General features: G+C 44.1%; 1 protein-coding gene across 1 annotated transcript in view; it reads right to left on the reverse strand.

The window, feature by feature from the left end:
- The window catches only part of CDH23 (cadherin related 23), a 508967-nt gene that overhangs the window by 227320 nt on the left and 257638 nt on the right, over nt 1-24009 (reverse strand). The window contains exons 11-12 of the mRNA XM_075072614.1: nt 21135-21284; nt 18714-18872 (exon numbers count right to left, since the gene is read on the reverse strand). Of these exons, the coding sequence (XP_074928715.1) occupies nt 18714-18872; nt 21135-21284 (309 nt within the window). The remainder of the gene's footprint in view (nt 1-18713; nt 18873-21134; nt 21285-24009) is intronic.

Raw genomic sequence — 24009 nt, forward strand, 5'->3', positions numbered from 1 at the left:
CTGCGAAGGCTACAATAAGTGTCTCTCTCTTTAGCGCTTGGGCTGTCATGATTCCTATTCCATCCCATTTCGGTTTTACGGATTGATATTTAGATTAAAGAGATAAACACAACCAAAGAGCACTGGGCCCTGACAGACAGATGAGAACTTCAGATCCGTCAATCATCTTGCTACCTAGTAATTCCTCTCCCCCCTCTTCATTTTATTTACCAAGATGAATTGATAAGAATATTTAAAAAGAACAAGGGGCTTGACCAAACAACAATAAAAAAAATTGCATTTAACTTTCCAGACAATTTGGAATCGCTTCTTTGATTACTTAACTATTTACTGTTTCACATTTGCAGTTTCTCTCTCCTATCGCAGATAAAGAATTCAATTTTCTTTTAAACGGTGGGGAAATTGGAAGAGATTTTGTTCTGTTTAAGCACAGCTGGAGTCTCAGGACTCAGGGGGATTGAGAACAATGACAGCAATTAAGATGCCAGTAGAGAAGAGAGCAGGGCAGTAAGGATAGAATAGGTGGTGGGAGGGGGAAGAACAGGGCTCAGAGGACATCTGAACAGAACAGCCCCTCCCAACCCATTCCCACACCTCAATTTTTCCTGTTTGCAGCAGAGGACTCAGGCTGCCCTATCCAAGAGGTTTCCACAGGTTCACTCTGACAGGAGAAAAACATTTACAACCAGTTTACATGCCTGAGCTTTCAGATGCTACCTGAAAGCTAGTCTATTATATCCATTCCACCCTATCTCCAGTCTGCAAGCACAAATCCTCATCCTTCTCCTCTCTACCCTGTTACAGGTAATCCAGCTACCTTCCATAACACATTAGGATTTTTTTTTTTATCATCCTACATTGGGCTTTAAATTATATGCTGTGATCTTTAACCACACACACCTTCACCCCAGTCCTAGCTACTCCAGGCCTTGCACCTAAAGCACACCTCATCACCCTGATGGTTAGTCTCCCATGCCCTTACCAATCATGTTCTTCACATCCACACTCCCCAACAATTTCCACTGAATATGAGTACATTCCTTGTCTACCTATAGTACAAAAAGGAACAAGACAAATTCTGTCTTCCAACTCTTAGGCATGATGTTTGGGTCACTATACAGCTGGAGGTGTACTGCCTTATACCTGATCTTTCATCACTCTATGTGCCATCATGGTGTCAGGGAATGTTGTGCTACTAAATATCATTACCTATATGAATAGGAGATGATGTACTACACTTCAGTCCTAAACACTAAGAAAGCCTCCTAGGTGGTAGAGGAGTCAGAGAATAGGTTCTCTCCCATCCAATTTCCATTCTTCCATACAAATGCCAAAAGAGTACTAATTTCCCTAAAGCAGAGACTCATGATTACAAGGCTTTCTGCACTGAACTTCATTTTTCACCCACCCATTTACGGAGTGAAGTTATTTTTCCATCATATTGCTGATTCTCTCTACTTTCTGTAACTTCTAGAGTCAAATATTCATCTGCAAACTTGAGGAAAGGCAAGCTAACTATCCTCCCAGAGAGTGACCCAGCCACTTCAGTATTCCTAGAGCTCAGGCACCCAGAGATTAAGAGTCTTGAAGCTGTGATGCACCCAAGAGGCAGAAAGAACCTAGTTCCAGGCAAAAAAAAATTGGTGAACACAAAAAAGGAAGTTCCATAGCCTGGAAAGAGTATGCCAAGCAACTTCCCAAAACGTACTCAATGCAGTGATCTTATCAACAGCACTGGATGTGGAGGAACCTAGCTCCCTGATAGCTATGAGCAAGAGAGCCAAGTTTCATCTCAAGCTCAGTGCTGAGTCAACAGCAGCAGAGTATCACACAAGTGGAAGTAGCAAGGAACAGCATCCGGCCCCCTGGTGACAAGATGCTGCAGAGGCACAAACTGCAGTGAAAAAGGCTGAGGCTGTTCCTTGCTGGAGAGTCAAGCAGGTCCAAGAAAACAAAGATCGTATCCCCGGGGTTGTCTCCCAAAGATAAATAAGAACTTCCCTGTCAACGTTTTTCTATTCTAGCCCTTTTGAGTTGGCAGGTCTTGCCCTAGTTTGCTGAACAGCTCCTTTCTCCCCAGATAAGAATAATAATACATCAAACAAGCAGATCAAATGAGTGACATCCCCTTCTTCTGGGAGAGACCTCTTAGGTCTCTGCAAATCTCTCCCTATTCTGAGGGGAGGGAGCTTCTTAAATAACCTGCCCTTTCCCAGCTTGCTTTGCCAAACTCTTAATCACAGTCCCAGCAGCCCCAGGAACTACAGCTCCCAGAAGGCCCTCAGGAGTGAAGAGAACTCCAGCCCACCACTCTGTGCAAGAGAACTGTTGTCTCAGGCCCTGAAGAGAAACAGCCATGTGGGATTTTTTCCCAAATTCCCACTGCCCTCCTGAAAACACTTCTCCCTCAGTGGTCACATTCTCCATTCCACAGTAATCTTCCACAAAACCATGGAATGAGGTAGTGCTGGCCCCAGAGGCTTCTCTTAAGGTCTCAAAGGACCAATACACCACATTATTGTCCTGTGAGACAGGAGCAAACCTTGCTGAGGGGAAAAAACCTAGGGGGAAACAGCACAGTGGAAAAGATCCAGTGAAACCCTAGCGACCACAGGTTCAGCTCAGAAGCAGACAGACTACACCTAGCCCATCTGCTAGGACTTTTACCTGCAGAATGGTATTGTTATGTGTAGCACTTAGCATCCTATACTATTTCTACCTGCTATAACTCACAACTTCTTGAGATATAATCGCCAGCTCACACCAACCAGGGATTTTCCTGACATGTGTTTTTGGGAGTGATGTTGAACAAAAACAGTAATGGAGATCCATGTGATATCAGAAAGGGAGGTGTCATTCCCCCTTCCCAAATGAAAGGAAGCTGGAGAGAACCAGTGTAGGCAAAGGGAGATTTGAACCACCTTAAGGGTGCTAAAACTGATTACAGAAGGCCTCTGGTTTGGAGTGCAGAGTGGCACTGGCAGCAGCCCTGGAAGTGTATGTTCCTATGTTTGCTTGAGAACAGACGAAACCTTGGACCAGAATCTGGGACGACAGGAGATGGAATAGCAGCAAAAACATAACAAGAAAAGTCCATTGTATCAAGCCCACTTGCAGGAATAGCTGACATCCAGCAGACATGTTCCCATTTGCTAAACTGTGCCTTATTTACTTTTCAGTCACCAAGCTGAGATTGCTGGACAGAACAAATCCCCGGGGAAGGTATTTACAGGGGTTTAAGACTGCGCCAGCCCCCTGCAGACCCCAGCACCAAGTCACAAAAGCCCCTTATGTAGCTGTCAGGAAGCAAGAACCGATAGCAGACTGACAGCTGATTGAGAAAGTGATTTACATTTTAAATATGAGTTTATTGATGTCTGGTGCTCTCTTTCCCAGTGTGGGATGACTACATTATTACTTTTTTGTTGATTGGCTTTTACAGCTGGCTGGAAAGAAAAGAAAAAAATTGGACTGGGATCGATTTCCTTGTCCCTGGTGGGAGGCCAAAGGGAGATCGAAGAGGCAGAAGAGAAGTGATGGCCAAAATGGTAAAAGGGAGAGACGTTGTCAACCGAATTAAAGATGCCATAATGAGGGGAGCAAAGAAAGGTTAATTAGCACATTTACTGCGTTAGGATCATTCTAACAAGGCGTCTCCCAACTATATGCAGATATCGGGAGAGGGTTATGTGGCGGGGAGGGGAAGCGGGGGGAAGAGAAATTAGAGAATATGGGCAGCTGAGCAGGTGTGTATTTCAAGTATGGGGGAACATACACGTATGAGAGCGCGAATATGAGTGCGAACATGGAGAAAAGTGTATATGTAAACATGAGTCCAGGTAGTGTCTGAGTGTGGGTACATTCAGACACTGGTATGAGGGAGAGTGTAGCAGATTACATGCCTGCGTGCTGGAAGGATGTGGAGCACATTAAGGGGAGTGGGTCTAAGCAAGGAGTAAAACAACAAGAGTGAGGTACCCCAAAGCTCTGTACTAGGACCAGACCTGTTTAATGCAGTTATTAATTTGAGCAGTGAAGTAGAAAAAGTTACAGATAGCACAAAATTATTTAGGTTTCTCCAGATCAGAAGGTGAGGAACTTTCAGAGGAAGACAGTGTGAATAGGCAGCATAATGGTAGAGGAAGTTCAATGTTGGCAAATTCAAGGCAATGTGAACTGAAGAGAATACTTTGAATTATTCACACACTTCATTGGCTTCTATTAACTGCAACAACTCAAGAAAGGATCTAGGCATCATTGTGGACAGCTCAATAAAATGTGCCACTGCTGAATGTGCAGCAGCTGTCAAAAACCAGTGGAATGTTGGGACGCAGGACGAATGGGTCAGAAAATAAATACTGAAAATATTAGAATGTCATTATATGAATCAATACGATACCCTCCCATGGAACACTAATTTTGTGCTTCAAATGAAATATAACTGAAATAGAATGGTGTCAGTGATAAGTGGGAGAATAATTAGATACATGGAAAACTTTTCATGAAAAGAGATTTAAAAGCTTGGGACTATTTGGAGAAGTATTGAATCTGAAGGGCTATGATGAAGGTATACAAAATAATGAATGGCATAAAGGTGGTTTATCTTGCATTTCTGTTTATCCTTTTTTGTAATACAAGAGCAAAGCAACAGTTCATTATGCTGAAAGACAGTACATTTAAAACTGAAAAAATGAATGCTTTTTATTGTTTAAATATGAAACATTATTCTAGATTCATAGGTTTTAAGACCAGAAGGGACCATCATGATCATTAAGTCATCATGATCATTAAGTCTGACTTCCTACTTAACACAGGCTCTAGAATGTCATTTATACATCAAGTCCAATAACTAAAACTTTTAGAATTAGCCTTTGGAATTCATTGCCACAAGGTATCCTTGAAGCCAAGACCTTAGCAGAATTCAAAAAGTTACCGGACATTTACACAGATAATAAGAACGTCCAGAATTACATTAGTAGAGCCTTACTGTAAAAAATCCCTAAAAGTTTGGAAAGATGAGCCCTCATGCTTCGGGACATAAACCAACCTTTAAGTGAAAGGACTAAAAATAAACTTTCCCTAAGGACAGATCATTCCCTAATTATCCTCTGTGAAGTGCTTTGCATTTTCCTCTGAAGCATCTGGTTCTAGCCAGTGTCAGAGACAACTTAAAGGACCGGATGGATTACTGGTCTGAATGTTGGTATGATCTGGTATGGCAATTCCTATGTTTCTGTACATTAGTTTTCTCTATAGGAACAGTCCAAAACACTGCAGTGCGTCTATTGTAAAATGTACAGTTTTGGGCCATGACTGTAAGACTCTTGTGTATTGTTTCAAAAAGAGCAGTAACAAACGAAGGTGAAGGAGGAGGGGCACTGAAGCTCCTGCTCTGTCACTGTAACACATCTTCTCACTTTTCCAGAGTAAATTTCTCTCGACTTGTTGTTATTTTTTGACTAAGAAGAAAACATAGGCTCAGTGGGGAATACACAGCAGCGTTCCTGGAGGCTTAAAGAGCAAGTCATCTGACTTACTCTGGTACCAGCTGATTCAGGCAGCCTAAAGCAACTGATCTGAGCCTAAACAGCCTAAAAAGCCTAGAGAGAGATCCTGGACTCAATGCTACCATACGAAATAATGCTTTCCTGTGGAATTGTTTCTCTGCAGACTATTTAAGGCTAGGCAAACTGAATGCATGTTGAGTTAAAAACAAACTTCATTGGTTCATCTCACTTTTAAATATTTCAGTTATCAGCATTTTTCAGATAGAGTCAACTGTGCAGATCTTAAGGAAATGAGAGTCTTAATACCACCTCCCTAGCCATTAATTCTCATCTCCTATAGGCTTCCTTACATCCATTCCCCATCCCTATAGGCTTTGCTAATGCTATCGTCAAATCCTAACAAGATGCAAATTAGGCCATTCTGTACATCCCTAACCTTAGAGAGGAAGCACCTGATTGGTCCCAGCTCCTGGCAACTCCTGACTGACTGAATAGTGATGTCCTACATGAATGCACCAAAGGCAGGTTTGTTGTGTGACTAATTATTTTCTACCTAAAGCTCTTCTGATTCATGAAACAAGAGGCACAGGATGGGCGTAGGGAATCTGCACTTACCAGGACTGGAGTTTTATCTGTGTTTCCACATCCTCTGTTCCATGTATAAGAGCCATGGACCAGAGAGGAATGGCCTAGAGTTCTTGATCATACAAAAGGAACAACTGTGGCCTCAATGAGAGAGAAGAATAGGAAATCCATTAAAGTAGAAATAATCACACAGAGGAAGGTTGGTACTCCTATTCACACCGGGGTACTAGTGTTGGGATGCGGTTTGTATACACGAACCCCTTACACCTCACTGTTGCTACCAGTGCAGCTCGAACAGTGTTAGCAACAGGGGGAGCACTAATACAGATTGATGACTGCAACTCTAGCCACTGTCTCATCTAGACAGGCTCTGGGACAACACGGTGGTTAAAATGCTAGTGGGTGTGCTACACCAGCACTCCCGTCATTGCTCCCACGTGCGGAGCTGAAGCAGTGGTAGCAACAGAGGGAAATTGTCAGGAAAAAGGCTACTGCAAACAACCTCAGTGACTGAATGCAGTGGTATAGCAAGGCAATAGTCTAGGCAGCTGAACAGAAGCTTAGCAGTACCAGGGATCAGGATCCCAGCCTCTGAAAGCAGCACTATCCACAGAGCAGGGCACTGGTGGTACAATCCACAGGTTCAGAGCCAAATGGATTAAAACTGCCCAGTTTCTCTTCACACTACAATTTGGATCTGCAGCTTCAAGGTCAAAAAGATCAGCAATAGGAGTGAAAAAAAACAAAAAGGAAAAGGAACTCTGAGGGGCACCATACTCCTGCTGTGCTGGACTAGTGATTTGGGCTGGTCTACGTGGAAAACGTATATCAGCATAGCTATATCGCTCCAGGGTGTGAAAAATCCACACCTCTCAGAGATGTAGCTATGCTGACGTAAGTCCCGGTGTAGACAGCGCTAGGTCAACGGGAGAATTCTTCTATTGGCCTAGCTACAGCCTCTCAGGGAGGTGGATTAACTACAGCTATGGGAGAACCATTCCCATCGCTGTAGTGTCTACGGTGAAGTGCAACAATGGGGCTGTTGCAACATATTTTAAGTGTGGACATACACTCAGATCCTCAAACAATGGCAGGAGCGATTTATCAGTGTCCTTCGCTGAGACCTAGACAGCTCTGCGACTTAGCACAACAGTACAGCTCTGCAGTCTCATCCGATTGGCAATGGACAGCTGGCTGCTGTTTGAACTCCTGGACTTGGCATCCAGCAGGGACAGTCTGACAGTCCCACACTGTTACCACCCTCCTCTGCTGTTTCACATATTTTATTTTTGCTTACATGCAAGAGAAAGAAAAGGGTCAATTGCCCTTAAAGCACCAACCACAGATGGATCCACATAGCTTCTATCTCAGTGACAATACTATCGAGAGAAACACTGGTCCTCTTTATTGCATGGGAACAAAACCAAGGAGAGTACCTAGGTTATTTTATAAGTTCAGATGGACACATTGCTTCTTTCACACTTTCTACTGCATCCATCTGCTAATCTCTCAGGTCAGATCAGAGCCATATACGTGCACCACAGAAGAGACAGCCAGGAAAGCTGTGGAGACACAGAAAGGGCTCTTGCCACTCCTCCTCTCTCTGTAGGAATTGTCTAATTGAAACAGAGATATGGTATGGGGAAGTCATAGAAGAACAGGACATATCCTCATCTTTGCCAGAAGCTCTAGTTCCCCCTTTCACCACTGAAAAGGGCCTCCTTCAGATAATGCCATCTGGTGGCAAAACACTTCTCCCCCCGGGCTTCTCCAAATCTTGGATGGGTCAGAAAGGGATCTGCGCTTTACCATTAGATACCTCCAGACACTTTACTCCATAGCTTATCCTAAACAGCCCCTAGTTTCCACCTGTGAAAACCCCTTCACTGCACCTTCTGGAGGTAGCTTCCACAAAAGGCAGAGGGAGGAGCATCAAGGGTCAAGAGCTCAATTCTCATCCAATGCCCATGTTCACAGTGTCACTTCTCTTCCCCTAGGGAGCCCATCAAGGGCTCTGGGATCTTACATTCCACACTACCAAGACTTGTCATTCTGCTCGTCTAAGGGCTGCTGTGCTCCATCATCCACTGATTCTCTCTCTCCTTCCATACACTGGGTGTCCTCTAGTATATACAGTACATGAGGTGTGGGGAATTTGCCATTTGTGCTATAACTTGTTTTCTGTAGGGCTTGGGCTGATATTTGATGGAGTTTTGGATTTCTGGCCATTCAGTTTTACCTACTTCTCTTTCCTCTATTTATTGAGCTATTCCTCTCTTCAATGGATTTATCCTCCTATCTGGTCTAAGGTCTATCTATGTGCCTCTCTTTGATGTTACAGCTGCTCATGTCTTGGGAATTTTTTCTAGTCTATCAATTCACCCCCCCACCTCCAGTCTATCCATTCAAAGATTCATAGCTGGGAAGGGCAGGGCTTGGAAGATACTCCCCTGCCCAGCTTCTTGCTATACACACGCAGGAGTAAAGAAGGCTGGGAATTGCTTTGAGAGTGGTCACAATACCATTACTCACACGTGCCCTGTCAAACAGATAAGTAAGAGTTAATAGCACAGAAGTACTTTATATCTCTTTTGATTGTAAAGGGTTAACAAGTTCAGTAAGCCTGGTTGTCACCTGACCAGAGGACCAATCAGGGGACAGGATACTTTCAAATCTTGAGGGAGGGAAGTTTGTGTGTGTGCTGTTAGTTTTTGGTGGTTGTTCTCTCTGGGTTCTGAGAGTGACCAGACATGCAACCAGGTGTCTCTCCAGTCTCACCGATACAGGCTCTTATAAGTTCAGAATAGTGAGTACTAGGTAGATAAGGCGAGTTAGGCTTATGTTTGTTTTCTTTTTTGCAAATATGCATTTGGCTGGTAGGAGTTTAATTGTGCATTTGGCTGGAAGGAGTTCAAATTTGTATTTTGCTGAAAGGATTTTAATTTGTACTTGTATACTTAGGCTGGGAGGGTATTCCCAGTGTCTATAGCTGAAAGACCTTGTACCTATTCCATTTAAATTTACAAAGATAAATTTTATTGTTTTTCCTCTTTAATTATAAAGTTTTTTCTTGTTTTAAGAACTCTGATTTTTTTTTATTCTTGTGTGAGGACCCCAAGGTGGACGGGTCTCGTATTCACCAGAATTGGGTGGGGAGAAAGGAGGGATAGGGGAGAGAAAGGCTAATCTTATCTCTGCCCTCCAGGATTTACTTGTCTCCTCTCAGGGAGAGTCTGGGAGCGGGAAAAGAGTAAGGCAGGGCCAGGAAGGTGAATTTCCTCTCTGTTTAAACCGATTCAAGGAAGTTGAATCACAGGGATCTTACCAGAGTTAACCCAGCGGAGGGGATAGCCTTGGGAAAGAGCAAAAATGGATGGGGGAAAGGGTTTACTTTCCTTGTGGTAAGATCCAGAGGGTCTGGGTCTTGAGGGTCCCCGGGCAAAGTTTTGGGGGGACCAGAGTGTACCAGGCACTGGAATTCCTGGTTGGTGGCAGTGCTACAAGTACTAAGCTGGTAATTTGAGCTTAGAGGAATTCATGCTGGTACCCCATCTATTGGACGCTAAGGTTCAGAGTAGGGGATTATACCATGACATGCCCTCTTCTGTATTGATGGTTATGATCCTTGTTGTTGTTTTGGAGAAATTTCAATGATTTGGTCCTGGGACTATATGTAATACCCTGTTTGCAGCCTGAGGGGCATAGACCCACATGCAACTCTGGTCATTGTACAAGCCTATGATTTGGTATTCACACAGCCTGTACAGCTGGTTTTCACATGAACAGAGCAAGCAGAGGCCAGTAGTTAAGTCTGTCTTCCCTTGTCCTTACCTGAGAGGAGGACTACAACTAGAGAGCTCTCTTCACTGCTTCTCCAGAACCCCCTATATGGAGCAAAACTGTTCCCAAGCTGGTGCTGTCTAGTGCCTGTAACCTGGTGCTCTCACTCATACACATAAATACCACCCTATACCAGAAACCTACTGACTGCTATACTTACCTACATGCCTCCAGCTTTCATCCAGACCACATCACACGATCCATTGTCTACAATCAAGCTCTAAGATACAACCACATTTGCTCCAATCCCTCAGACAGAGACAAACACTGACAAGAACTCTATCAATCATTCTCAAAACTACAATACCCTCCTGCTGAAGTGAAGAAACAGATTGATAGAGCCAGAAGAGTACCCAAAAATCACCTACTACAGGACAGTCCCAAGAAAGAAAGTAACAGAATGCCACTAGCTGTCACCTTCAGCCTCCAATTAAAACCTCTCCAGAGCATTATCAAGGATCTATAACCTATCCTTAAAGATGATCCCTTACTCTCACAGATCTTGGAGACAGGCCAGTCCTCGCTTACAGATAGGCCTCAAACCTGAAGCAAATATTCACCAGCAACCACACACCATACAACAAAAAACACTAACCCAGGAACCTATCCTTGCAACAAAGCCCATTGCCAGCCCTGTCCACAGATCTATTCAAGGGACTCCATTGTAGGACTTAACCACATCAGCCATACCATCAGGGGCTCATTCACCTGCACATCTACCACTGTGATATATGACATCATGTGCCAGCAATGCATCTCTGCCATGTACATTGGCCAAACCGGACAGTCTCTATGCAAAAGAATAAATGGACACAAATCAGACTTCAAGAATTATAACATTCAAAAACCAGTTGGAGAACACTTCAACCTCCCGGACACTCAATTACAGACCCAAAAGTTGCAATTCTTCAACAAAAAAACCTTCAAAAACAGACTCCAATGAGAAACTGCAGAACTGGAATTAATTTGCAAACTGGACTTCATTAAATTAGGCTTTAATAAAGACTGGGAGAGGATGGGTCATTACACAAACTAAAAATTTCCCCATGCTAATTTTTCCCCTATTGTTGCTCATACCTTCTTGTCAACTGTTTGAAATGGGCCATCCTGATTATCACTACAAATGTTTTATTTTCTCCTGCTGCTAATAGCCCACCTTAACTGATTAGTCTTGCTAGAGTTGGTATGGCAACTCCCATTTTTCATGTTCTCTGTATCTATCTGCCTACTGTATTTTCCCCTGCATGCATCGGATGCCCAAATAAATTTGTCAGTCCCTAAGGTGCCACAAGTACTCCTCACCAGGCTCACTCACAACCACTATTTTAAAGTGCATGCTTCCATCCGTTGCGCTGGGGCTGTTTCTGCTCTCTCCCACTGCATGTTCCAGCAAGTCTCTCTACCCAGCATACGGACTTCTTTGTCTGTCTGCCCCTAAACTGTGCTCCTTTGTGAAAGGTTGTACACTGGGACAATGAGTTAGACTGAAATGCAGTGCTACATCCAGTGATGAAGGAGCAAAGCAAAGGGTGTAAGCAGAGTCAGCTGTCCAGTCCCTAAGCTAGAAGGATTGGTAGGTTCTGCCCTAGCTACCAGCAGATATTGAAGTGGGCTTTTTTCCCCCTGAAACAACTGACCGTGAAACCTTTTAATAACATAACAGAAAAAGTCAAAGCAGGAATTTCACACTTCTTGAGCAAGGTGGTCTGGTATAACTTCATGCCCCCAAGAAGCAAGAGTGCTGAGAATAAATACAGTTCCCTAAATCAACGGGGGTCCTTTGACACCCGGGACCAAGTGCTAGGAATTGTTTGGCCAATCTCCCCCTTTGTTTTGTTGCTGGTGTTTGTAAAGTGGTTATTTTCAGGAGTTATGAAGGTGGTAAGGAGGGAAGTTATACAACTAGAAATCATGTGCAAATGATACAGGGCACATCACTATTTCTGCACTGTCGACATTTTCAGCTGTATACTTCTCCCCAGAGGTAGCCTGGAAGGGGAGCCCCCCGCAGAAAGGGCCACATCTAGGTAACAAAGGAAGCTAATTTTCTTTTCAAATGAGACCTTTTAAAAAAGATTTTTAAAAAGAATAGAATTTAAAATGGAAAAAGGATGGAGTGGGAAAATGGATGTTGCCGTCTCTCTCTCTCACACACACACACACACACACACACACACACACACACACACACACACACACACACACACACACACACACACACACACACCATGCAGGTATCCTGAGTAACCATGCCAGGGCAGGTCTCTGTAGTCACATTAACCTCTGAAACCTGCACCCCCCCCCCCACCTCCCCAGCCTTATTTTCAGAAGGGCTGAGCAGTCTAGTTGAAGTCAATAAGAGCTCTGGGTGCTCAGAACCTCCGAAGAATACTGGTCTCCAAACTTTTAGTTAGTGAGAAGGATGGATGGGAATAATTGCAGCCCTCAGTGGGGACAGAACTGAACACTTTGCCTTCCGGTCTCATCTCTCACAACATAGCTCATCACTGCAAATTTTGCCCTTTGTTAAATATTTTAATGCAAAAGTGTTACGGAGATTTTGAGTTTCTCTTTCAAACAAAGCCTCAATTTTTGCAAGTGAAATCTGTTGCTTGCAATAAATAGCACTCATAAATTTACACAAGTATTGAATGGCCAAGAAGATCCATGAACAAATGTGCAGATGCTAAATTACATGCCCAAAGTAAGGTCCAATTCAAAAATATATTATTATTGTAAATGGCTGAGGCTCAGTCTCCCCAGTTTGTAAGAGGCAGCATGGTCCAGGGGATAATTCCCTGATAATTCACTGGGCTCTCTTCCTCGCTCTGCCACGTTGTGGCCTTTGTCAGCTCACTTAACCTTTCTGTGCCTCCGTTTCCCCATTTGTATAATGAATACTGTGACATTATCTGATTAAAATATAACCGTATATATCATTGTTGCAACCACTGTTATAAATTGCAACAAATCTTGTGCAAAGGTTGTCACATGGGGTGTCTATGAAAAGGTTATGATTTGCTGGTTATGATTATGCTATCTCTATGCATGTATCATTTTTGTATTTGAAGTTATGAATAGTGGCTCTGTTCCTGGATTTCAAATGTTTGCTCCTGGGGTAACGCCCATGAAGTAGTTAGCCAGCATATCTTGGAGCAACTATTCAAACTGAGTGGCCTGTCAAAAGGACACTTAACTGACAGTGGACCGTGGGGGAGAGCCATCTACACTGAGTGGACTTGTTCTGTACTGTCTGGAATATAGGTAATGGCTTCCTGCAATGACTGAGCAAAATTTGGCATGAACATGCGACTTGCCCATGTGACACCAAACTCCATCTTGTTGCTGTAATTTTCCACAGTAAGAACAATGGGATTGCCCTCCACATGGCAAAAGCTATAAAAGGCCCTGGAAACACCTCCATTTGGTCTTCAATCCTGCTTCTGACCTCTGGAGGAACTTTGCTACAAACTGAAGCTCTGAACAAAGGATTGAATGATCCATCCAAGCTGTGGATGTATTCCAGAGATTTTACTTAAGCCAGCAGTTTACTCCATCACTACTACAAGCCTGAACCAAGAACTTTGCCATTACTGTATGTAATTGATTCCCTTAACCTATTTTAACTCTCACCTTTCTTTCTTTCTTTGAATAAATGTTTAGATTTTAGATACAAAAGGATTAGCATCAGCATGATTTTTGGTTAAGATCTAAGTTATAAATTGACCTGGGTGTGTGGCTGGTCCTTTGGGATCAGAAGAACCGTTTATTTGATGAGACTGGTTGTAAAGAACCACTCATCTTTAAATCCAGTGTTTTTGGTGGTGATATAAGAACTGGAATGCCTGAGAAAACTGCCTTTATGACTTTTTGTTAGCTAGTGTGGTGAAACAGAAGTTTACTTTTGTTGCTGGTTTGGAATATCCTGTGGGGGATTAGCCACCAGTCGTGGTGTGTATCTGCCCTATTTCTCAGCAGTTCGTCCTGGATTTGGCACTCTTAGTTGTGACCCCCACTGAGGCATGGTTACAAATATAAACAATACTTTGGTGTTCTATTACAATAGCATCTAAACCCTCAACTAAAATCAGGGCCCCTTTGTACTGGGACCTGTACAAATACATAGTGAGAAAATCCCTGACCCAATGAGTTTACAGTCTAAACAGACAAGACAAAGGGCAACAGGGGAAACTGGCACAGAGGTGGAGTGGCTTGTCCAAGGTCACACAGCAAGTCAGTGGCTGAGTGTGGAATAGAATCCCTCATTCCTGGGTCCCAGTCCAGTGCCCTCTCCTTGGACCATACCACTTTTCCAACTTTTTAAAAGCACTTTTAAATCTTTGGAGGAAAATCACTATATATAATTATTATTGTTGCCCTTCAAGCCAGGCACTATTCATAAGATGGGCCAAACTCAGCCCTACTGTAACAGAAAGCAACTCTCTTGACTTAAGTGGGTTGCAGCATGCTCCATCAGGGCTGAATTTGGCCCAATATCTCTCTGCGCTTAAATATAGCTCCATAAACAAATGGGTCTCTTGAAGAGAAATTTTTCATGCCGCGAGGGACATGCGTTCCAGCATGTTCCAGGTTCCTGTGCACACTGAGGAGCTGCTTCCAGGAAGCCTGTATTTTCCAGCTATTCACATGCAGGCAAATCATTCCCTGAATTTATGATACATGTATCATGTGAACAGAATTAAACAGATGGATAGGAGACGGAAGGGAAGTCAGAGAACATGATCTAGAAGGAGAGCGCAGCACACACAAACAAAATATTAGACCACCGCACAATGTTACAGGGTGACTGGGGGGGAGGTTGCGGGCTCTGCAAAGCAGCTAGATGTTCACCAAGAACCTCATGTGGAGACGTGTATTTGAACCTGCACATACTTTGTGCAGGGAAGCGATAGCCGAGAGCACAGAGCGGGAGTAAAAGGAGGCTCTGACTCTCTGCTGCTTGCACTTACTGATGATTTATACGGGTAACACGGTGTTACCCTGCTGTCAGTGACATTAGAGGTCAAACGCTGCAGAAACAATTGGCATTTGTCATCACAAGTGAAGTCTCTTTTTCCTCTTTCTTTTACATTTTCAGATGTTCAGACCTAGGGAGGAGGTCCAGGGAAAGGGGGGATTACAGTAGGGAACTTGTGCATGTGCACATTTTGATTGGAAGGCTCCATTTTCTTACTGACTCACAAAGGACTCCTCTTCCCCCACCCCCATCCCCAAATAGCTAAATAACAGTGATGGGAGGTGTGTCAGGCTGGGGACTTGGGAAAGTGGGCTGAAAGCCCAGAATTTCAGGACAGTTGGGAGTAAAATCTTCCCCTCCTCAGGAAGTAGAGAAAAGTGGCTTTTAATCACTATTTTATCATGCAGAAGATCAGAGATTTCCTGTTCCTCAGACCTCCCCTTTTTTGGAGCTGTCCATGTCTCTGCCTGGAACAAGCTTTAGGCACTGCAGCGCCAGCTGCCATTCTGCCATCTCCAGAAAAAGGCTGACACGTGTACGCCGGGGTCCTGGAGACTGCCTTCCATTACTCAAGGCAGGGAATATGCACTCACCAAACAATGAATGCTGCTGTGAACAGAGGAAAAGTTACTTTGTTCAATCTTAGAAGCCCATAGAGGACACAGAGAGCTATTTGAATAAGATGATCACCTCAGAATTTGGGAAGACAGGAGGAAACACAAAGAATTCCTGTTCACATTGATTCTGTAACATATGGCTTAGTTTCTGTATTAGGTTTGTATCCATCTAGATTTCTGTTATTTCCCCGAAATGTATGAATGTTCTGTTCTCTGTTTTGATGGGATTGAGGACTAATTTTGAAACCATCCCTTTCTGCTCCCTCGACACCCTGAACCAAATCTCCACTGAGCAGGGTTACATGACTCAGTGGTTTAAATTCTGGTGGCTGATCTACACTAGTGCTTCCGCTCTTGCTACCGGCTGCATTAGTGGTAGTGCAAAGGTGGAGAACGTGAAGGATAATGCTAGTGTAGATAAGGCCTCTGTGACAAAGGGCCAATCCCCCTGAAACCACTGTCCTCGTGCTAGACTGTCTGTGACAGTGGGATAATACCAATGGAACTATTACCCTCAGTGCAAGACCATCTATGGGTATGTCTACACTGGCACTTTACAGTGCTGCAACTTTCGCGCTCAGGGGTGTGAAAAAACACCCCCCTGAGCGCTGCAAGATGCAGCGCTGTAAAGCCTCAGTGTAATCAGGGCGGCAGCGCGGCTCCCAGCACTGCACGCTACACCCGTAGAGGATGTGGTTTACATGCAGCGCTGGGAGAGCTGTCTCCCAGCACTAGCGCTCCGACCACACTCACACTTCAAAGCGCTGCCGCGGCAGCGCTTTGAAATTTCAAATGTAGCCATACCTTATGATTGAAGATTAATCCTCCAGAAACCGCAGCTCAGTGCTGATGTAACTGGGATGGAAGGTAACCCTTTTGGAAACTCAGTCCGAGCATCTGACTATCTCTGCTATAGGGTTAATCTCCTGGAGACCATTTTTTTCTACTCTCCAGAACATTTGTATAAGTGTTTTCCCTCTACCTTTCAAAGTACAGGGGAGTTTAAGTTTAGAGAAGTTATGCCTTCAAACTAACTGTCTAAAATGTACCCACAAAATCTGTGCACGCATCCATTGCAAATACAAAATATAGGCTCATTTGTGCAAAAGGGCATTTTTCAAACACAGAATGGGGAATAATAGACATAAGTGGCCTTTTGCACGTGTAATCCATTTTATGTACTTTTGGGGGAGGTGTAAGGAACGTGCACTAAATTTAGATAGTCAGTTTTAAAAAATTGTCCTTAATAATCACCCACTTCAGATAGCCAGGAAACTCTTTGAAAAACTGTAGTTTATCGTGATGAAAGGCAGCCCTCCATGAATAAAATGAACCATGCGAGGAGCGTGGGACAGTTGGTGGAACAATCATATTAAGTGAACACTATTTCTGACACATACAGAGCGCTGCATCTCATATACAAGAAGTAGTAGTATTTTACGAAGGTTGTTAGAAGTTTGGGATCAGCTGGGAGGACAATCTGGATTTCAACGCTAATTGCATACATTCTGATTTATCATAGAAGATTCAACTCCTGGCATTTAGTGTTTGTTCCAAAATGCTGGCATAGCTGGAAGTTGGAAAAAAGACGCTGTAACAATCTCATTGTTTAGTGTCTGATGGCCTGACTAGCTAAACATCTGTTTGAAATATTAATAACTTTCAGATGGGAACTGCTCAGGGGCTCTGTACAGTTTCACACCATCTGTTTGTAGAGTAAACACACTTACACACCCCAAATCATTTTGTCAGAGCTTTCATTCTCTTATCTCTGCGTGTGTGTGTTGGGGGAGTATGTCTGTCCAGAGGTATGGGGCCTGATGGGAGAGAACATGTATTGGGGAATGGAATGAGGAGAACTAAACACATGTGAGAGGATGTTTAACTAAAGCAGCACAGGAGCACCCACCAACCAGAAATACTTCGTGAGTTTCCAGTGATGTTATTCTTCCTAAATGGCAATTAACATCTATTTTAAATAATTTTTAAGATGGGGTTTGGTTTCTGGTTTGTCAGTTTACTCTGTGCCATCAATAATTCCTTCTTAGAAGCTAGAAAATACATTTTCTCGCCTTTCTAATTTTTTCAATCCCCATTTGGTGAAATGAAGCATAGAACCCAGTTCCCCACCTTTTAGTTACTTTTCTGCTCAGGTACGTCTACCCTTCTGGCTGGGGCTCTGATATCCAGCTTGAGGAGACATACTTGCACTAGCTCACATCAATCTAGTGTGCTAAAAATAGAAGGTAGCTGTGACAGCACAAGGAATGGGAAGGGCTAGCCACCCCGAGGACGTGCCCACCACACATCTTAGGCATATACATGGGGTGGCTCTTATTTAGCACACTACATTGGTGGGAGCTAGCACAAAATGTCTCCTCAAGCTGGGAATCTCACCCTCGGCTCGAAATGTAGATATATCCTTTGTGCACCAGCACCAGCACCAGCCAAGAGGTCATTCGGAACGTGCCTTGCTCTGGCAATGATATTTGTTAGCTAATTCTGGTCTGAAACTCAACAAGAGGGACATGCATATACCTTTTCTCTCAGTCTCTAGCTCCACCTGTTTTGCCTAGGTATTGCACCACACACTGGGGAGCAGGAGCCAGGTTCATCTCTGCAACAACGCAGGGGTCAGGGTAGGGATAATGGAAGGCATCTTGCAAATCTCCTGATTTAGCACAGGCTAGGATAGCTGATTCTGTGATAGAGACCCCTACAGGGTTTTGTAGGGCCACACAATTTCAGTTCTACCTCAGCCCTCCTTGCTTCCCCTCCAGCCCTTGATATGTCCATCAGGCCCACCTACCCCCACCCTTGCTCCACCAATAGCATGCCCTCAAAGAACCCTTGTGCCTAGGGCTTTTATGAAGCTGGCAGGGCTACTCCCTAGGTGGTCCTTGTGCCAGCCAGGCCTACTATGTTTGGGCACAGTTTTTCAGACTGCCTTGTTGTGAATGTGGCACCCACAATAGGGATAATCAATCCTCAGGAATAGCTAGATAAAAGCATCCTGTACTCAGGATGTGACCAGTCCATGACCCATTTGTTCTGATAGCACAATGCACAGAGCTTTCATTTTCATTGGCGGTAAATTTGGTGGGGTCAATGTATCACAGCTTTGAGGACAAGATGTAATAAAATGCATATTGTAACTTAAGAAAATTCAAGGTTGTTTCTACTTACGTGGACCCTCAAGACAGTGATTCCCACTGTGACGTTCTCAAACAGGCTGACGTTGTACAGGACTTGGCTGAAAATGGGGCGGTTGTCATTCTCATTGATGAGGTTAATCTTCACACGAGCAAAGCCAACGTGGTCTGGCATGCTCTCGTTTGCAAACAGCTGCGCAGAGACAAGAGGCAAGCAACACAGTTGGAGGCTTCATTTGTGTGTCTTTTTTTAAAGCGAGCAAAGCATCAGTTCTTTCATGATCTCCTCTGATGCTCTGTTACTACAGCAGCATGCCTCTAGTAGGCCATGCACAAACAGTGCAGCTAACTCAACGTTGAACATGATGCTGGAGGGGTTCAAGGCAAATCACTCCCAACCATTCCAGGCAATCATGCCCGTTTATTAGAAAACCTTGGTTATACTAGTCAGAGTCAAATACCCTCCCCCCATTATTTTGTGCACTCTAACTAGCAATGGCACCAAACCTCAGCCTTGCAATCCTGAGTATATGCTAAGCTCCACTGCAGGTGAGACCAATGGTAAGAGTTTAGAATCATCAGTCACATACCACAGATTTGTAGGCATACAAGTTGTGGCAACCATTTGTTCTATGAGCACGATAGCACTGCTACTGTCTCGTAGTCAACCTCACCCTTTAAAGACATCCTGAGAGTGATATATCTAAGCTTCAAGCCCCAGGGGTCACAGCATTAGGAGCTGCCACTATTTCACCATCTAACCAGCTAGCTGAATGGGATTGGAGCACTGGAGTTTCTGGTTTATACTTTTCACTGCTCAAGGAAGGCAGGTTTTTATTTATGCTTCTTTACTGGTGTATAAAAGCCCCTCTGCCTGGACTAATAGCAACAGGAGCTGCTGGCATGATCAGGAAGCTGCTTTGCCTGCCAGAATTTATAGCTGAACCAGACAGTGGGACGCAGCTCAAGCAGGCAGCTGGAAAGAGTTTTGCTGGCTGATAGGTGCATTTAAAACAAAGTTTTACGCTCTATAAAGCTTTTATGGTCCCACAGCGTGAGAGTGGAGGAGGGGGAGGGAGACACATGTTCTGTTTAAGCTCTAGTAGCTGAGGCTCTAAATTGTGAAAGAAGTGAGAAGACTCATATCAAACATTTTTTTCTTCCCTTTTTAGGGGGTGGCCAGGTAAATTTAATGCTTTTGTATCCAATAGCTCTGACTAGAGGCAGGAGCAGATTGGGCAGGTACTATTGAAGTTTGCATATGCATCTCTACTAAGGCACTCCATCCCTGAGCTCTGGCAGGTCTGACAGTACAGTCCTAAACTGCCCCCACAGCCCGGCCACTCCATATCTATGCTGCCAAACAGTATGGTAGGTCTGTGAGATCAACCAATGTCCACTGCCAGCCAGAACGACTGACACAATCAAAATTGTATCACTTAAGTCAGGTGTCGGACATGGCTCCCCAGAGGTGACAGGCAAGGCAGGGATGTCAAATATACAGCCTATAGGCAGGATCTCATTCTCAGGACCTGTTTGGCTGGCCCACAGATTCCTCTACAACATACAGAGTTGGCAGCTGCTGGATAATGCTGCTCAAAGAAGGCAGAAAGGCCCGGGAGACAGAGAGGGAGGTGGGAAATTATGCCTGCTTGGGCACAGGCAGTGGAGTTCTTTGTCCCTCCCTTTCTTCCTTCTCACCCCACAGCAACCCTTTGTGGAACCCCAGTGATCCACGCCCTGTGCTCAGAAGAGCTTCCTTCCACACTCCAATGCTGGCCTCACAGGACCAGGTTCAGGGAAGCAGCTCCTTCTCCACTTCCCCGCCTCTTCCAGAGAACAAAACCCGTAGAAAGAATCCCTGCAATGGAGGAGGGGAATCGCCAAAGAGGAAGAGAAAACAGAGGTGGGGGAAGAAAAAGAGATGGGAAAAGGGATAACTCTCCAAGGGTGGAAATAAAAAAAAAAAAAAAAAGGAGAGCAAAGGACAATCCTCAAGAGGAGAAAATTCCCAAAGGTGGGAAGGCAGTAGGAGAAGAGAGAGGAAGGGGCTATCCAAAGGGAGGGATGCAATGAAAGGGGGTGAAGGTCCAAGTGTGTGTATGGGTGAGAGAGCATGAGTGTGTGAGAAAGGATGACAGACACACACAAGAGAGATGGGGTGTGTGGCTGGTCATGGGAGGATGCTCAGAGGGAGAATTAAAATGTCTTAAATGGTTGTTAAATGCAGTGTTTAACTTTTCTGGATGAAGAGGCACATTCTACAGTTGGACACAACTGCAAAGTTACCCTCTTGACAGTGAACCTTTTACTCCAGGCTGACGGTTTCTCACTGAGTGAGTCTGCCACTCGCGAGCTAATGCATTATCTTATTGCATAATGTGGCCTTGGGGTCCTCCCATTTCCAGCCCCTCCTCCCTTTGCCCATTCACCCCACATTTGGGAGAGTTCTTACGGAAAATTCATAGCGAGAAATTGTCTCAAAGTCCAGCGGCACTGCAACTCGAACGCGGATGTCTGCCTTTCCCTGGATCGAGGTTGGGGAGATGATGAAGTGATTGGAGTTGTTTCCCACCAGGTAGACCTCAAAAACACTGTTGAGTCCCTAAGAACAATATTTCAAAATAATAAAGAGAGGAACATTAACAATGACAAATGCAAAATGTACCTGGGTTACCAGCACAATGCAAGGATAAACAGCCCAGGCTAAATGCATGATAGGCTGAAAGATAATCCAGTGGTGGCAAATCCAACAATATGAATGAATAAAAGGTGAAGAGAAATGAAATCAAGAGACAGGCAGAGAGAAGAGACAGACAGACGAATAGGAAGAGAGGCATGGAGAAGCTAGCCAGAAACAAGCAAGGAGAATGGAAAGACAGAGGAGAAGTCATACGGACAGGGATGTCTTCCTGGAAGAAACATACTATTTCCTCTCTATTTTCCCGTGCCTTTTTGTTCCGTGTTTGTACAGCAATTTGCACAATGGGGTCCTGGTCCATGACTAGCCCCTTTGGTAATACAAATTAAAAATAATAATATTTCATCAGTCCCATTGTACATATGCAGGGCGCAAAATATATGTGGTTGGTATAATCCTAACCTTATTGCACAGTATATAAATGTAAGAAATGAAGCTTGCCATATTTAAAGATACAGAAAGATTCTGTACACATCACACATATTTTACCTACATACACCATGTTATGGTAAGTACAGCAGATGTGCTACCCCATGTGTTTTACCAGTAGTTGGAGACTTGTGCTCCCTTCCAAGGAATACTACTGTTCTCCACTACTCAGCCTCTGCATGACCCGACCAGCCTTTGCCATCTCAGCCTGGATCTGCATTACCAATTCTACCCTTTACTGCCAAGGTGGCAGGATGCCGGGGAAAATACAAGCCTGATGCCAAATGGACAGCACACACTGAAGTGTGCCACCCATATGCCAAGCCACAGACAGTGCATCTCCAGTATACCATGCTCACGCTAAACTCATAGATGGCACATGCCACTTGTGTCTCAGGCCCACAGATACCACATGTCTAACATACTACACACATGCAGGGACCATAGATATCACACTTCCAGACTGATGTCTACACATATCCAGTGCAGAGCCTGCATGCTGAGCCTGAATGCATCCAAAACACAGCCGGCTACATCACTGAGGGGATTAGGGTGACCAGATAGCAAATGTGAAAAATCAGGACAGGGGGTAGGGGGTAATAGGAGCCTATATAAGAAAAAGCCCCAAATATCAAGACTGTCCCTATAAAATTGGGACATCTGGTCACCCTAAAGGGGATCCTTTAACCTCCAGAAATGCAAATATTGATTCTAAACAGTTATTTCTATAGACAAAGCTTCATTTTTCTAAGGCACAGCTGAAACTGGGGACTCAAGAGCTCCCCTCTCCCCAAGCCTTCTTGAGAGGCAAGCAGGAGCCTTTTCCCAAATACTGATAGTGACACTTCAGGACCTTCCAACCAAGCAGCAAGCTCCATCCCTTGGTGCAACCCAGCAGAGCACATTACAATAAAGTTCAGAAACTGCCAGAGCCGAATTTCCAATTTTCCCCCAAATGGTCTCCGGCCTGTTAGAAGGAGGGACCAATTAAATGCACGAAGGGGCACTAATAGCAAAAGCTGGCTGAGCGTGACTGCTGAGAGCAGGTGACATGCCAGAAAGTCCCCTCTCTATTTTCCCCTCCCCATACCAAAAAAAAAAAAAAAGATAATCCCATGCAGAGGGGGGAAGAGATCTGAATATTCCTGATACTTCTATAGTACCAGAGGTATGCGTGGCACTTCACGGACAAATTCAGAAGACAAGATCTCTGCCCCAAGGAGTCAACAAGCTAAATGAGACTGAAAACTGTTAGACTAGGACAGTTGATGGGGAACGTACACAACAATAAAGAAAACAAGAAGCAGCCTGCTCTTAGGAAAGCTCTGGTTACAGGCTGTAGTACTGTACATTCGAGTGCTCCTACTTTCACGTACACTAGAGATGCTATCATAAAATATAAAGGCAAGGGTAACAACCTTTATGTTTGCAGTAACATAAAATACCTCCTGGCTAGAGGTACAGAATCACTTACCTGTAAGGGGTTAATCAATTCAATTAACCTAGTTGGCACCTGACCAGAAGGACCAATGGGGAAAGAAGATACTTTAAAATCTGGTGGGGGTAGGGGAAGGTTTGTTGGTGCTTTTTTTGTTTGGTTCCCTATCAGGGCAAAGAGAGAGACCAAACATGTAAACCAGCTCCTAACAAGATCCTGAAATGATACATCTAAAATTACAGAAATTGTAAGTAATAGCAAGAAAATGCATTAGATTACCTTTAGTTTTAGCATAGGGAAAATTCACAAGTTAAGAGGTAATTTTACTCCTGTTTTGTAACTGGGAAGCAGAGTCAGAGAGGAATCCTCTGTGTTTTAAATCTTTTTATTTACCCTGTAAAGTTATCTCGCATCCTGATTTTGCAGGCGAGATTCTTTTACTTTTTTTTTTTTTTTAAATAAAATTCTTCTTTTAAGAACCTGATTGATTTTCAGTGTCCTAAAAACCAGGGATTTGGTCTGTGCTCACTTTGTTAACCTATTGGTTGCTATATTATTCTCAAGCCCCCAGGAAAGGGGGTGAAGGGGCTTGGGGGGATATTTGTGGGGGATAGGGCTCCAAGTGGCCCCTCCCTGAATGTTTAAATCATTTGATGGTGGCAGCAATACCGCCCAAGGACAAGGAAAGAAATTTGTGCCTTGAGGAAATTTTTAACCTAAGCTGGTGAAATACAAGCTGAGGAGGTCTTTCATGTGGGTCCC

The sequence above is a fragment of the Chelonoidis abingdonii genome, chromosome 15 (assembly GCF_003597395.2).
Source record: "Chelonoidis abingdonii isolate Lonesome George chromosome 15, CheloAbing_2.0, whole genome shotgun sequence".
In the NCBI taxonomy this organism is placed as follows: domain Eukaryota; kingdom Metazoa; phylum Chordata; order Testudines; family Testudinidae; genus Chelonoidis; species Chelonoidis abingdonii.